Genomic DNA, 14,589 nt, shown 5'->3' with positions numbered 1-14,589 from the left:
CCTCTGATGGGCTAGGCTGAGTGAGGTGGTAATCCTCTCTGCTGATGATTGGGTTTGTATTATTTTTTTGTTTGTTGCTTAGATGAGGTGTCCTGCACAGGGTGCTACTGGTGGTTGGGTGATGCTGGGTCTTGTATTTAAGTGGTTTGTTTGTGTGAGTTCTCACTATTTGATACTCCTTAGGGTTAGTTCCCTGGTAGTCTAAGGTTTTGGAGTCAGTGCTTCCATTCCAAAGGCTCAGGGCTTGATCTCTAATCAGAAAAGAAGATTCCACAAGTGGCTTTTTATGGCATTAAGTGAGATTAAAACAGATATCAAAAAATGAGAACTCAAAGATGAACTGCGGACAAATGGCAGTTACAAAATCAGGCAAATAATAATTAAAATAATAGAATATACACACACATATATATACACCCATGAGCAAAGTCAAAACTGTCCAACAAAAATAAAGTACAGTCGATTGACCCAGCAAACAAAGGAAATAAAAAATTATATTTACCAGTTAAGAATAAAACTAACTAAAGCACAAACTCAAAAAAAAAATACTAAAGCAAGGTGCCAAATGAGGAATAAAGCTATGAAAACAAAACTAACAAATATGTTGAGAGGAAAGAAAGAAAAGAAAGAAAAGATAGATATGCAAAGTTAAACAGAGGTAGATGAAGATTTATACTTATTAAAGATTAACTGCAAGGGGAAAAGAACAGTAGGAAAGGCAAACAAAGGAATAAATGTAGAGAAAATATAACAGGTTTAAAAAAATTAAAATTTAGAATTATTAAAAAGGGAAAAGGAAAACAAAACAAACAAACCAACCAAGAAAAACAGAAGAAAAAAAAATAGAAAGGAAAACCACTGAACTTCAAAAGCCCAATGTAGAGGCAGAGGTTTATAACAAAAATAAAAAGTGTGACTGAATATATACATATACACCTATAAGCAAAATCAAAACAGTCCAACAAAATAAAGTACAGTCGATTGACCCAGCAAAAAAAGGAAATAAAAAATTATGTCTCCCAGAAAAAAACTAACTAAAGCACAAACTGGAAAACAAAACTAAAGCAAAGTGCCAATTGGGGAATAAAGCAATGAAAATAAAACTAACAAATATGTTGAGCAGAAAGGAAAGAAAGAAAAAATAGATATGCAAAATTAAATAGAAGTAGATAAAAAAGATTTATATATCTTAAAGATTAACAAGGGGAAAAGAACAGTAGGAAAAGCAAACAAAGGAATAAATGTAGAAAAAATAATAGTAGTTTTAAAAAATTAAAAATAAAAAAAGAGAAAAGAAAAAAAAAAAAAAAAGGAAAACTCCACAGAACGGCAAAAGCCCAACATAGAGGTAGAGGTTTATAACAATAAAAAAAATGTGACTGAGAAAACAAAAATCTCAAAAGCTTAATTGGATTTCATAGTGCCAATAAAATAGATGACTACAACAGAGGGGGTTCAAAAAAGGAAAACAAAAAGAAAAAAATCCAAAAGATTCTACAGAACAAGTCAAAACATAAGAATAATAAATGTTTTTCTTGAGTCACTGCTGTCAGGGTCCTTACTCTTGCTGGGAGTCACAGTCTACCTTACCTCCCTAGAATGCCTTCCAACACTGTGCTGATCTCTGGACCTGCTTTGGGCAAGGCAACTCAGATTCAACTCAGATTCTGGTCCTACTCCTGTGTGTTCTTGCCTCCAATGTCCACAGCTATCAGAAAGTGAAAGTGAAGTCGCTCAGTCGTGTCCGACTCTTAGTGACCCCATGGACTACAGCCTACCAGGCGCCTCCATCCATGGGATTTTCCAGGCAAAAGTACTGGAGTGGGGTGCCATTGCCTTTTCCTTCTAATAGAACTAGTGCATTTTCTTTTGTGGAAGCTCTCAATGACCTTTATATATTCCATAGACAGAGTCTGCCTAGTTGATTGTGTGGATTTAGTCTGTAGCTTGCACAGCTGGTGGGAAGGTTTTGGGTCTTCCTTAGCCACACTGCCTGTGTGTTTCAATTGTGGTTTTATTTCCACCTCTACATGTGGGTCATCCACTGAGGTTTGTTCTTGAGGCTGCCCTGGAGGACTTGGATTTGTCCCTGTGAGGGCCAGGTGGAGGTGGTGCAGCTGCTTGGGTCACAGGGGTTCTGGTAGCACCAGGTACTCAGGGGAGTTGGCAGCTAGGGCAGCAGGGAATATAGTGCTCTAGAAGGGTATGGCAACCAGTATTGGCCAATATGCTCCAGTATTCTTGCCTGGAGGATTCCCCTCCCTGACAGAGAAGCCTGGCAGGTCACAGTCTACAGGGTCTCAAAGACTTGGACAGGACTGAAGTGACCCTATGCGCATAGACAAAAGACTTTTTTTGCCTGTGGCAGTTCTGCCCCAGTGAGAGTTGAGTGTGAAGGTGGCACAGGTGTTTGCCTTGCGGGGACCCTGGCAGTGCCAACTGTGCAGGACACGGACTGCCTCCCTGCAGGAATTATGGCCCGATAAGAGTCTTTTTTCGAGCCTCTTGTAGCTGACGATCAGAAGGCCTCTTTGGCCAGTCTTTCTCCGTAGCTCCACCCATTCAGGCATTTAGTGGGTTCCCTTGCCTTGGGTCCTTCTGTGTTGTTTGGCATATAGAGGGGCCCCCTGGCTGGTGTCCTACTCTAGTTCTGCACCTGGGTGGGGTCCTACTTTGTAGTTCAGTGCGTCAGGTGTTTGATGGGCCAGCGTCTGTATCGTTCAGCTGCTGATGCTGGCAAGTGGGGAGAAAGGCTATGGTGATGGCTCCACCCGCTACGTGTGACTTGGCATTACTGCCTTGCTTCCATGGCTGCCTGGCTTTCCTCCACTGGCATTTCCCACCAAGACCTCTTCCCTCACATCCTCTCGATCTGTCTCTCTGCAGTGAACAGCATCCCTTGCTCTGGGATTGCTCCACAATCTCTAAACCCCAGCTCCCAGCCACTGCACCTTCCAGGGGACCAGCATCCTGTCTGGGGTGTGTAAGGCTGCAGCAAGGACTGTCTGATTCTCATTCCATTTAAACTGCCACAGATCAGCTGTTTCACTCTCAGCTTTAAATACTTCTCCTCTGACTCAGACAATTGCTTTGATGTAGGGATCGACCATTGCTTCAGTTCCCCTACCCAAGAAGGGAAAGTCCAGTCCTACTACCACTCCTGGTTTTTCCCCTAGTTCCTTCATCCTACTGAGCTTGGCGTGGTTTTATATATTCTTTTCCACTGGTCAGGTACTTCTAATCTGCTCTCAGCTGGTGTTCTGCATGCACTTCTGTGTCTGAAGGTGTATTCCTGATGTATCCGTGGAGAGAGAAGTGTTCCACATCCCCCTACTCCTCACCGTCTTGTTCTTCCCAGTTGAAGTTTTAAATAAGATTTGTTAGGTACATTGTCAGCAGACACCGTTTTTTAAAAACACAGCATAAACACATCTAAGGAAGTATAATCTTTAAGATGGAAAGTAATTTCTATAAAAAACTACTGTCATAGTATGATTTGTATAGGGGAAATCCAGTTCAATAGAACCTTTATTGTACAGCTACTATGTTTCAAGCACTGACAGGAGATACTGAGGTGGATAATGAGCTTACAATTCACAGTTTGAGGTAGAGGTAATATGCACTCAACTATGTGATGACACTACATAGCAGCATGAAATCAGTACCTAGTGGTAAATGTGTTATAGATTAGGAGCTCAAGAAACATTTGCTGAAAAACTAGAGTAAAGGCTACAGACAGAGGTACAGGCAAAGACTTACAGGAGAGTGGAGAACAGAACCAAACTGGGTTTCAAGGCAGTAATAAAGATTTTGTATGGGAGGTGATATCTGTTTGAGGCCCCTGATGGTTGAGAAGGGCTTTGATAAGTGGAGATGTTGGTAAAACTTCTGCCACATAAGCAAAGGCAAAGAGGTGAGAGAGGGTGGTGGATTTCACAATGGTGAGTAAAATGGCATCAGTGGTTAAAACACATGGAAGATAAACCTATACAAGTAATTAAGGCTAGCCTATGAAGGACTATGCTTGCCATACTAAGTGAAGTGAAAGTACTAGTCTTTGCAACCCTATGGACTGTAACCTGCTAGGCTCCTCTGTCTTTGGAATTCTCCAGGCAAGAATTATGGACTGGGTAGCCATTCCCTTCTCCAGGGGTTCTTCCCAACCCAGGGATTGAACTCGGGTCTCCTGCATTTCAGGTGGATTCTTTACTGTCTGAGCCACCAGGGAAGTCCATTTCAATTTGGTGATTTAGATGTATTCATTTATTAGTTCAATAAATATTCAGAGATGACAAAGCTTATTAGACATTATTAGAGTTATTGTATGCATGTGTGCTAAGTTGCTTCAGTCGTGTTTGACTCTGTATGACCTTATGTACTGTAGCCAGCCAGGCTCCTTCTGTGTTCATGGGATTCTCCAGGCCAGAATACTGGAGTGGGTTGTCATGCCCTCCTCCAGGGAATCTTCCCTACCCAGGGGCTGAACTCACATCTCTTAAGTCTCCTGCACTGGCAGGCATGTTCTTTACCACTAGCACCACCTGGGAAGACTGCCATACGGAGTTGGGACTCTATCCTATGGCAGTGGGGATTTGCCATTGCACCTTGTCCTTCCCATTGGTTTTTCATGTTATAATCACAATTTGTTGATTGTTTGCAACATTATTTTTAATACTTGTTTCACCTACTAGGCTATAAGCATCATGAGGGTAGGGACCATGACCTGAGTTGTCACTGTGTATCCACAGTGCCTGCCACATTGTAGTCCTTCAAAAACTATTGTTGAATGAAGTGAAGAAGCATGTTTCTCAGTTTCTCATTAATATAAAAATATACATTATCACATAGAAAAGTGGAGTTTCCTCAGACTATTTTGTTGAGTTATATTTAGATGAAAATTCAATTCAGGTCGAGTTAAATCTTTTATTAGTTGGACAGATAACTTGCAGGTGAGAAGACAGAAGAAGTTATTTTAAAGAATGATGATGGACTTTGAAAGCTCAGATGAAGAATCTGTACGTGAATGAATCAGCAGAGCACTAGTACTTCAGCAACTATGATTCTGTGGACTGAAAGCCTGATGAGAGGCCTGTTTTGCTATCCTATGCAAGTGCTGGTGGGCACTTCTCTATCCACTCCTTTTAGTAATCTATGAAAAGAAAACAAATCTTGCTGTTTTGGAAACAATTTAGGATAAGTAGGTTAAGATAGGATTTTTATGTTTTAATTTCACGTGAAAGTGAAAGTGTTAATCACTCAGTTGTGTCTGACTCTTTGCAACCCCATAGACTATAGGCCTCCAGGCTCCTCTGTCTATGGATTTTCCAGGCAAGAATACTGGAGTGGGTGCCATTTCCTTCTCCAGGGTTCATTTCATGTAATTTAGAGGAAAATCTTGATTTACTTGCAATGTTGGTAGCTCAGCTGGTAAAGAATCTACCTGCAATGCAGGAGACCCAGTTCAATTCCTGGGTCAGGAAGATCCCCTGGAGAATGGATAGGCTATCTACTCTAGTATTCTTGGGCTTCCCTGGTGGCTCAGCTGGTAAAGAATCCACCTGCAATGCAGGAGACCTGGGTTCAATCCTGGGTTGGGAAGATCCCCTGGAGAAGGGAATGGCTACCCACTCCCAGTATTCTAGTCTGGAGAATTCCATGGACTGTATAGTCTATGGGGTACCAAAGAGTCGACACGACTGAGTGACTTTCACTTTCTTCACTACTTTAGCTTTTAAAGAGCAATACAGGCTTTAAAGCCCAGTGTTAGAGCCTACCTTGCAAAACCTAAATGTATTTAAATAAAATATAATTAAATTGTGCTGAAATTCAATTAAACTGTTGCATGCTTTTAATTTTTTTTTTAACCACAGCTGATCACTGAGTTATTATGCAGCTGCAGCCAAGCCTTTTACCTAATCCTTCTGCTCTCTCTTCCTTTCTGCCTGATATCCAGGTGGGTTCTGAGTAGCTAGTATCTCTTAAACATAACCACACTGAACCATCTCTAAGCACTGGATTATTGGTTACTGGTCCAAAGATCTCATGAGCAATGATTACAGAAAGTTATTCCACAGGCAATTCTATCTACTGGTTATATTCCCTCACTTCACTTCTTTTTACCTATAGAGCAAACTGGATAAATGATCCCAGGACAGAATAGTTCTCAGAGAAAAGGTAGCACAGTTGTTGTCTGAGAAGTTGCTGCTTTCTCTCTAACTCGCCCCTGATGCCAGACACATTCTGATCTGTTCAACATGAAAATGAGCCAACAGAGAAGTAGCTTGGTTGTGAATCTTAATATTTGACTGTCACCACAGTGCCCTCCAGGGTGTGCTCCCAACATGAGACACTCAAAAGCAACTGGCTGGTTACTCTATTCCCCAATGTACTGCCTTACATCTCCTTCAAAGTTTTAACTCCTCTCCTACATGTTTTCTGAGCATTATGGGTAAAGTGAAAGATTTAGAAACATTTTCTCAGAACAGTTTCTAACATCTCTTTCCATTTTGAAACAAAGAAACACTCATAATTAATGGGATTGTAATGGATCATGTCTAGAGAAACCTTACTATAATGGATCATCGTTAGAGGTGTTGTTGGGTACAATGGACTTATTAAAAACTTTGATCTATATCTCTAAGCAAAACTGACATTTGCCCAAAGAACGCTGTGAATTCTAGTGTCACCAGGGAGAAGTTCAAATTAGTTTCTTATTTCTACAATGCATTGGGTACATCAGTAATATAGTCAGTCAGGAATTACAAAAAAAAGAATTGAAATAAAGGTCTATTTTCTATATATATTTATTATTTTCAATCTACTGGAATAAATATAACTTTTGGAGCATCTGGTGTATAAAAGAGGGTTAAAAAGTATGTTCAGGGTGATTTTCAAGTTATGTTTCCAGAAAATTTCTCTCCTTCTGTACAGAGACCATTAAGCAATTCTTGGTGGTATCTACTTCCTCCTCCAAAGTTGAGTCTATTCAACTTTGTGTTGCTTGGGTTGAGGGATTAAGAGTACTCTGTAAATTAAAAAAGATACTTAATCTATACTTTTCTAGGCCAAATGAAAACCTTTTAAACTTCAAGAATACTCTAATATTAACTTAAAATATAAAACAATTTGTTATTTTAAGGTGTATGTATTGTTGTTATTGTTTAGTTGATAAGTTGCATCCTACTTTTTGTGAATCCATGGACTACAGCATGCTAGGCTCCCCTGTCCTTCACTATCTCCCAGAGTTTGCTCAGATTCATGTCCATTTAGTTGTGATGCTATCTAAACATCTCATACTCTGCTGCCCCCTTCTTCTTTTGCTTTCAATCTTTCCCAGCATCATGGTCTTTTCCAGTGAGTTGGATCTTCGCATCAGGTGGCCAAAGTATTGCAACTTCAGCTTCAGCATTGGTCCTTCCAATGCATATTCAGGGATGATTTCTTTTAGGTTTGACTGATTAGATCTCCTTGTAGTCCAAGGGACTCTCAAAAGTCTTCTCAAGCACCCCAATTCAAAAGAATCAATTCTTTGGCACTCAGCCTTTTTTATGGTTCAACTCTCACATCCATACATGACTTCTGGAAAAACCATAGCTTTGACTATATAGACTTTTGTCTGCCAAGTAACGTCTCTCCTTTTTAGTACACTGTCTAGATTTGTCAAAGATTTTCTTCCAAGGAGCCAGCATCTTTTAATTTCATGGCTGCAGTCACCATCTGAGGTGATTTTTAGCCCAAGAAAATAAAGTCTGTCACTGTTTCCATTGTTTCCCCATCTATTTGCCATGAAGTGATAGGACTGTGTGCCATGATTTTCATTTTTTGAATGTTGAATTTTAAGCCAGCTTTTTTACTCTCCTCTCTCACTTTCATCAAGAGGCTCTTTAGTTCTTCTTCACTTTCTGCCATTAGAGTGGTAACATCTGCATATCTGAGGTTGTTGATATTTCCCCCAGCATTCTTGATTCCAGCTTGTGATTCACCCAGTGCAGCATTTTGCATGACGTACTCTGTATAAGTTCAATAAGCAGGATGACAATATACAGCTTTGATGTACTCCTTTCCCAATTTGGAATGAATCCATTGTTTCATGTCCAGGTCTAAGTGTTGCTTCTTGACCTGCATACAGGTTTCTCAGGAGGCAGGTAAAGTAGTCTGGCATTCCCATCTCTTCAAGAATTTTTCACAGTTTGTTGTGATCCATGCAGTCAAAGGCTTTAGCATAGTCAGTGAAGCAGAAGTAGATGCTTTTTCTGGAATTCCCTTGCTTTCTCTATGATCCAACAAATGCTGGCAACTTGATCTCTGGTTCCTCTGCCTTTTCTAACATCAGCTTGTAAATCTGTAAGTTCTCAGTTCAGACACTGCTGATGCCTTTCTTGGATACTGAGCAGAATCACTTGAAATGAGTACAGCTGTGTGGTAGTTTGAACTTACACACAAGAACTATACAAAAAAGTTCTTAATGACCGGGATAACCACAATAGTGTGGTATCACTCACCTAGAGCCAAACACTCTGAAGTGTGAAGTCAAGTGGACCTTATGAAGCATTGCTACAAACAAAGCTAGTGGAGGTGATGGAATTCCAGCTGAGCTACTTCAAATCTTAAAAAGATAATGCTATCAAAGTGCTGCACTCAACATGTCAGCAAATTTGGAAAACTCAGTAGCGGCCACAGGACTGGAAAAGGTTAGTTTTTATTCCAATCCCAAAGAGAGCAATGTCAAAGAATATTAAAAAAAAAAGATGCAGATGAATTTTGTTAATACCACCAATTAAAGATGGTATTAACATTTAGACAGAAGACAGAGGTTTATCACTGCCAACAGTTACAATTATTAGATCCGTTCAAGATTTTAACACTGCAGGGCAAATTTAATATTGTAGGACAAAGGGTAACATCAGATATGCAGATGTTACCACTCTAATGGCAGGACCAAATTTGGGTTCACTCTGATGGTCTCTAGTATATCTATTGAAATCACATTATTTAAGAGTACAATTTATTTGAAAAGACAGCAGAGTTAGACTATGAGAAAAAGGCCTTTCAAATGAAGTTAGTAAAGAAGAATAAATTGACTTACAGTGAACTGTGATGGCTGCTGAAGCAATCATGCTTTTTTTGTCTACCAGGGAGCATTTATAGTCTCCTGTCGCATTGCGTTTCACATCTGTCAGTGTGTAAGTATTTGAACTTCTAATTCCTTCAGGCTGTCCCTTTTGTTAGAGGTAAAAACATCAGATGATTATACTTGGTAGCTACAATAAGAACAGTTGTATTTGTTGATAAAAATGACATTTTTCTCAGATAAGAAAAAAAAAAGGAATGTGTTTCTTCAATTGGAAAAATGATATTAGATTTTGTATGATCTGAATCCTGGGAAAATAACTGATAATTTGATTCTAAGGATATTGAGAAGGTAATTTGCATTGTACTGATGGCATATATTTTGACATTATGGCTTGTGTTAAAGTAAAATTTTAAAAATAGCTAATGTTTTATTTTTACATTTATCTCTTAATTTGACAAAAAGATTTGAGAGAGCTTAAAAGAAAACATAACATATATCAAATTAAAGAAAGAAAGCAAGGAGGGAGAAAAGAAAGGAAGGAAGAGAAGTAGAAGGGGAGGGAAGGAGGAAGGGAGGAAGGAAGAGAGGAGAAAATAAATTTTTAAAAGAAAAAAGAACTAGTAACTAAGAATTAAAAAATATTTTTTAAGTATTGGGAGTATATATTAACAAAAAACATAGTGACTGCTAAAACTGAGATACAAATTTGGCTCTGTAAACCCTGAAAATCAACGTAGAAACATAATTAGTTTAAAATTTTCATTTGCATATCAGGCAAAAACACTATGTCAATTTATTAGGATACACAGAATCATCTGTCAACATTTAAGTATAAAAGTGAAACTGAAAAGTTTAGTTGCTCCGTCGTGTCCAACTCTTGGTGATCCCATGGACTGTAGGCTACCAGGTTCCTCTGCCCAGGGAATCGTCCAGGCAAGAATATTAGAGTGGGTTGACATTCCCTTCTCCAGGGGATCTTGACACAGGAATTGAACCTGGGTCTCCTGCATTGCACATAGATTCTTTTCATCTGAGCCACTAGGAAAGCTCCTTAAAGTAAAAAGAAATCACTTATACTCGTCTTCTGAGTAATCAGTGGTTGATAGTCCTAAGCATTACTGAACAACGCAGTGGATGACATTATGAACAGACCTCTGCAGTAAACATAGTAAGAGTTGCATATGGCTTCTCCCAAAGGAAAATTTTCTCAAACACAAACCTGAGAAGGCTGTGGGAGAGCAAGCAAGTGTCCTCAGACGTAGCTCTCATCTAGTCTGGCTCCACAGCACTATGACATCTAGAACACAGCCAAATTATCCTCTAGACATCACTTCTTTCAGTTCCAATACTGATAAAAGTTAAGAAAATGGCCCTTCATGACCATGTATGATGGCAAGATATAGCCCATTGCTTTCCTCTATCAAGCTAAATATAATGGGTAACACAAGTGTCCCTATATTGGAAATTCAGGGACGTGTTCAGGAACACCCTCTGTGCGGATTTAGAATCCACATCAAACCATTTGCTATCATCATTCTACATTTTATATTTGTCTGCTTATGAAGAGCAGATTTTTATAGTTTATTTGGATAATGAGACTTTGAGTTTCTACCATTATGGTTTCCTATGATCAGCTCTTCTCCTCTTTGTCCCTGATTCCACTTAACATTGAATAAAAAAAGGCAAGAACACTGGCATATGCCAAAAAACTTTTAACGGACATTCCATAGGTGTCCGTTGTCTCCAAGAATAACATCCTTTCTCACTTAAGCTGCCCAAGAACATACAATTCTTAACGTCAGCCAACTGCCAAACAATAGGACAGAATGATTGCAGTCTAGCTCAAGTAAAAATCCTGAATCACTTACTGGTAAGTAAAACAAAAACTCCTCAGGAGGAGGGTTACCGTTTCCCAAGCATTTAAGAGTGATATTGTCCCCTTCTTTGATGGCATTTTTTGATGGCAGCACTTGTATTGTCACCTGCTCTGTAGGATCTGCAAGAGTCACAAACACAAGTTAACCATTTCATCAACTACCAAATTACTTTGTACATATAATGTAAGTGACTAAATTATACACAATTTTCTCAAGAAGCTAGTAATGGTAATTACTTAAATGTATCTTTTTATAAAAGGACTGAAGTTAATAGTTACTTGCTATAACAAGTACTAATCTTGGTTAGAGCAAACTACAAAGAAGCTCTGTTACATAAAAATCAATTTCTTCTTAGCAAAATGTCTTTACCTGAAATAGGAATGACCATAATTATTTTATGTGTAAAAGACCAGTAGGAACAATCTCACTGCATAATCTCATTATAAGGACATTTAACTATATTACACATATCTTACAGTTTGGAAAGATTGCTAGAAAAAGAGCTGAAACTATCAGGCACCCCCACACTCATATTACACAATAATATCTTATATTAAATAAAAAGGGACATGAGCCAAATAATACCAGGAAGATTTTTGGTCTGCAGGCGAGCAGATTTGCTTTCAGAAAGATGAATCCCATAAACAGAGCGAGACCCTTAATATAATACAATCAATAGAACTGTGGATGTATTGTAATTCTTTTCTGTTCATTGGAGCCAAGATGCAACTTTAAATTCCATTTTGGTCATTTTTAAGGAGAAAATAGGGCTAAAGGGTATTCTTTGGTCAAGGCTACTGCTCAACAGTAGAATGCTAAAGGAATTAAAAGTTGGTTGCACAGTGGACCATATCTACCCAACAGGAAATCAAAGCAGGAGGTGTTGGCAGTTATAAATGACCCACTTTCTAATGTATTCACTTGTTATTTAGCTGGTAATACAGTGAACAATGAATTTTGAAATCATATGATGTAAAGGTTTATTTTAGAGAGCCTTTTCCACAAGGCTTAATAACTACTGAGGCATGTGTCTATATTTCCAAACTGGCAGCACTAAAAATAATCCATCTATGAAGACTTACTTTGCTATTAGCTAATAAACTGAGATGAATAAGTGGTATAGCTGTTTTTTCTTCTATCTCTTGCAATCATTTACTTGCCTTTCTAAGATTAAAGGCAGAAAAAAAAAAAAAAAAAGAAGCCCAGAAGGGTTGTTATAGATTGCCTCTGACTTTTTTCATGCTTGGGCATTTCTGAATATTTGCCCAGAAGGTTCTGAGGCTAAACAGTAATTGACTTAATATACTTGTTCATTTTTCTGAATTTGCCCGAGGTAATTCCCTGACCAGTTCTCAGTACAGTGGGAAAGTAAATAAAGTTTGTCCCCCACTGGCCTTCCATTTCTAGGCCTCCCTCACTCATTCACATGGCCCTTCTCTGCTTGGTTTTGGTCTGTCTCACGTTATTGCAGCATATCTCTGACCAAAGCTGACACCAGAATAGCTAGGAATCATAATCGATCTGACTTTCTGCTTTATTTTAACCCTGCTTGTCTGTATCCCTTCTTCAATAGGCTCTGCTCGGTACTGGAGAGTTGAAGACCTAGACTGAGATCAGGAGGTTAATGTAACACGTTGGAGTTTTAACAGCAGCTTTCTGGATGCCGGCTAATGTGTGTCCAACAAAATTAATGATCTCATTCTCTCCCTTTGACTTTGAATTTTACTCTGTTAGTAAATCATCAGTCTGCCAGTTACTCCGGCTTCCTCCTTTGTCCTCTTTTATCCACTCAATCACCCAATCTTAATGACTAATCCTTATATTTTGCATCTGATTCTTCCCTTCTCTTCTCCCAACACTTCCCTAGTGAAGGCTCTAATTAATCTACATCTGAAACATTGCCACTAAACATCATTTAGTTCCTCACCATAAGCCTTTCTCTTTTCTACATCTTTATACATATTTTCTCTAAATCAGTTTTGGAAATAGTGCTTTGACTATTACAATGATATTTAAAAGTCTTCATGCATTCCCAACAAGCGAAGATTGAAATAAAAATTTGTTAATCTGGTATCCACAACTGCTTTGAACTTACTTTGGGTAAGAATCCTATATCTCACTACTCCATATATACCCCTACATAATAAACAAAAGGGTCTACTCTATTTTTCTTTATCTCATTTCTCCATTTATCTTATGTTTATTCATTTGGTTAATACCTGTTTAGTTCAAGTACTAAGTGCTGGAGTTACAAACTTGAGAACAGCAATTCCCTGTCTTTAGTGAACTCTCAGTTTATTTATGATGACATCAAACTTCCAAAGTAAGACTGTAACAACATTAAAACTGCTTAATGTGCATAAGCATAGCAATCACTGGTAGCTTATAGATTCACCAGAGGAGGAAGTTTCCAGTAGGAGTTGACCCTGGAGCTAGGTTTTGAAAAATAAGATATTTGCTGGATAATAAAGGTGACAGCATATGAATAAGAATGTACACGGTATTCTACAGGAGGGATCTGGAAAAAAGAACGGATTACAAAAGACAGTGAAGTGGCGAAGGCTGAGAAAGGAAAGGACCATGGCTATAGGAGACTCAAGGCATGTTGAAATTGAGAATGTAAACATCACCCTGAGCGATCTGGTAGTTGCCCCAAGAGTTTTCATCACAGGAGTAACATGTTCACATTTGTGCTTTAGAAATATATTTCTGGCAGCAGCTTGCAGGGCAGTTTGGGGTGAAGAGATAAGAAAATTATTTTAGAAGCTGTTACAAAAATACCAGCAATGAGGAATGGTGGCATAATCTTCAGTTCAGTTCAGTTCAGTTCAGTTCAGTCGCTCAGTCGTGTCTGACTCTTTGCGACCCCATGAATCGCAGCATGCCAGGCCTCCCTGTCCATCACCAACTCCCGAAGTTCACCCAAACTCATGTCCATCGAGTCGGTGATACCATCCAGCGATCTCATCCTCTGTTGCCCCCTTCTTCTCCTGCCCCCAATCCCTCCCAGCATCAGAGTCTTTTCCAATCAGTCAACTCTTTGCATGAGGTGGCCAAAGTATTGGAGTTTCAGCTTTAGCATCAGTCCTTCCAATGAACACCCAGGCCTGATCTCCTTTAGAATGGATTGGTTGGATCTCCTTGCAGTCCAAGGGACTCTCAAGAGTCTTCTCCAACACCAAAGTCCAAAAGCATCAATTCTTCAGCACTCAGCCTTCTTCACAGTCCAACTCTCATATCCATACATGACCACTGGAAAAACCATAGCCTTGAATAGACAAACATTTGTTGGCAAAGTAATGTCTCTGCTTTTCAATATGCTATCTAGATTGGTCATAACTTTCCTTCCAAGGAGTAAGACTCTTTTAATTTCATGGCTACAATCACCATCTGCAGTGATTTTGGAGCCCCAAAAAATAAAGTCTGAGTTTCCACTTTTTCCCCATCTATTTCCCATGAAGTGATGGGACTGGATGCCATGATCTTAGTTTTCTGAATGCTGAGTTTTAAGCCAACTTTTTCACTCTCTTCTTTCACTTTGAATCGAGGCTTTTTAGTTCCTCTTCACTTTCTGCCATAAGGGTAGTGTCATCTGCATATCTGGGGTTATTGATATTTCTCCTGGCAATCTTGATTCCA

The 14,589-nt window shown here is 39.0% G+C and overlaps 1 protein-coding gene across 3 annotated transcripts in view; it reads right to left on the bottom strand.

The window, feature by feature from the left end:
* Positions 1-14,589, bottom strand: part of ALCAM (activated leukocyte cell adhesion molecule) — a 233,635-nt gene that overhangs the window by 34,274 nt on the left and 184,772 nt on the right. For all 3 annotated transcript variants that reach the window (XR_009597917.1, XM_060404234.1, XM_060404237.1), the window contains exons 7-8: positions 10,942-11,069; positions 9,086-9,218 (exon numbers count right to left, since the gene is read on the bottom strand). Coding sequence is in view for 2 of the 3 variants with exons in the window: in XM_060404234.1 (XP_060260217.1) it covers positions 9,086-9,218; positions 10,942-11,069 (261 nt within the window). In the remaining variant the exon portion in view is untranslated. The remainder of the gene's footprint in view (positions 1-9,085; positions 9,219-10,941; positions 11,070-14,589) is intronic.

The sequence above is a fragment of the Ovis aries genome, chromosome 1, assembly GCF_016772045.2.
Source record: "Ovis aries strain OAR_USU_Benz2616 breed Rambouillet chromosome 1, ARS-UI_Ramb_v3.0, whole genome shotgun sequence".
Taxonomy (NCBI): Eukaryota; Metazoa; Chordata; class Mammalia; order Artiodactyla; family Bovidae; genus Ovis; species Ovis aries.
Note: the sequence above shows the minus strand (reverse complement) of the source record. Positions and strands in the feature narration are given on the sequence as shown.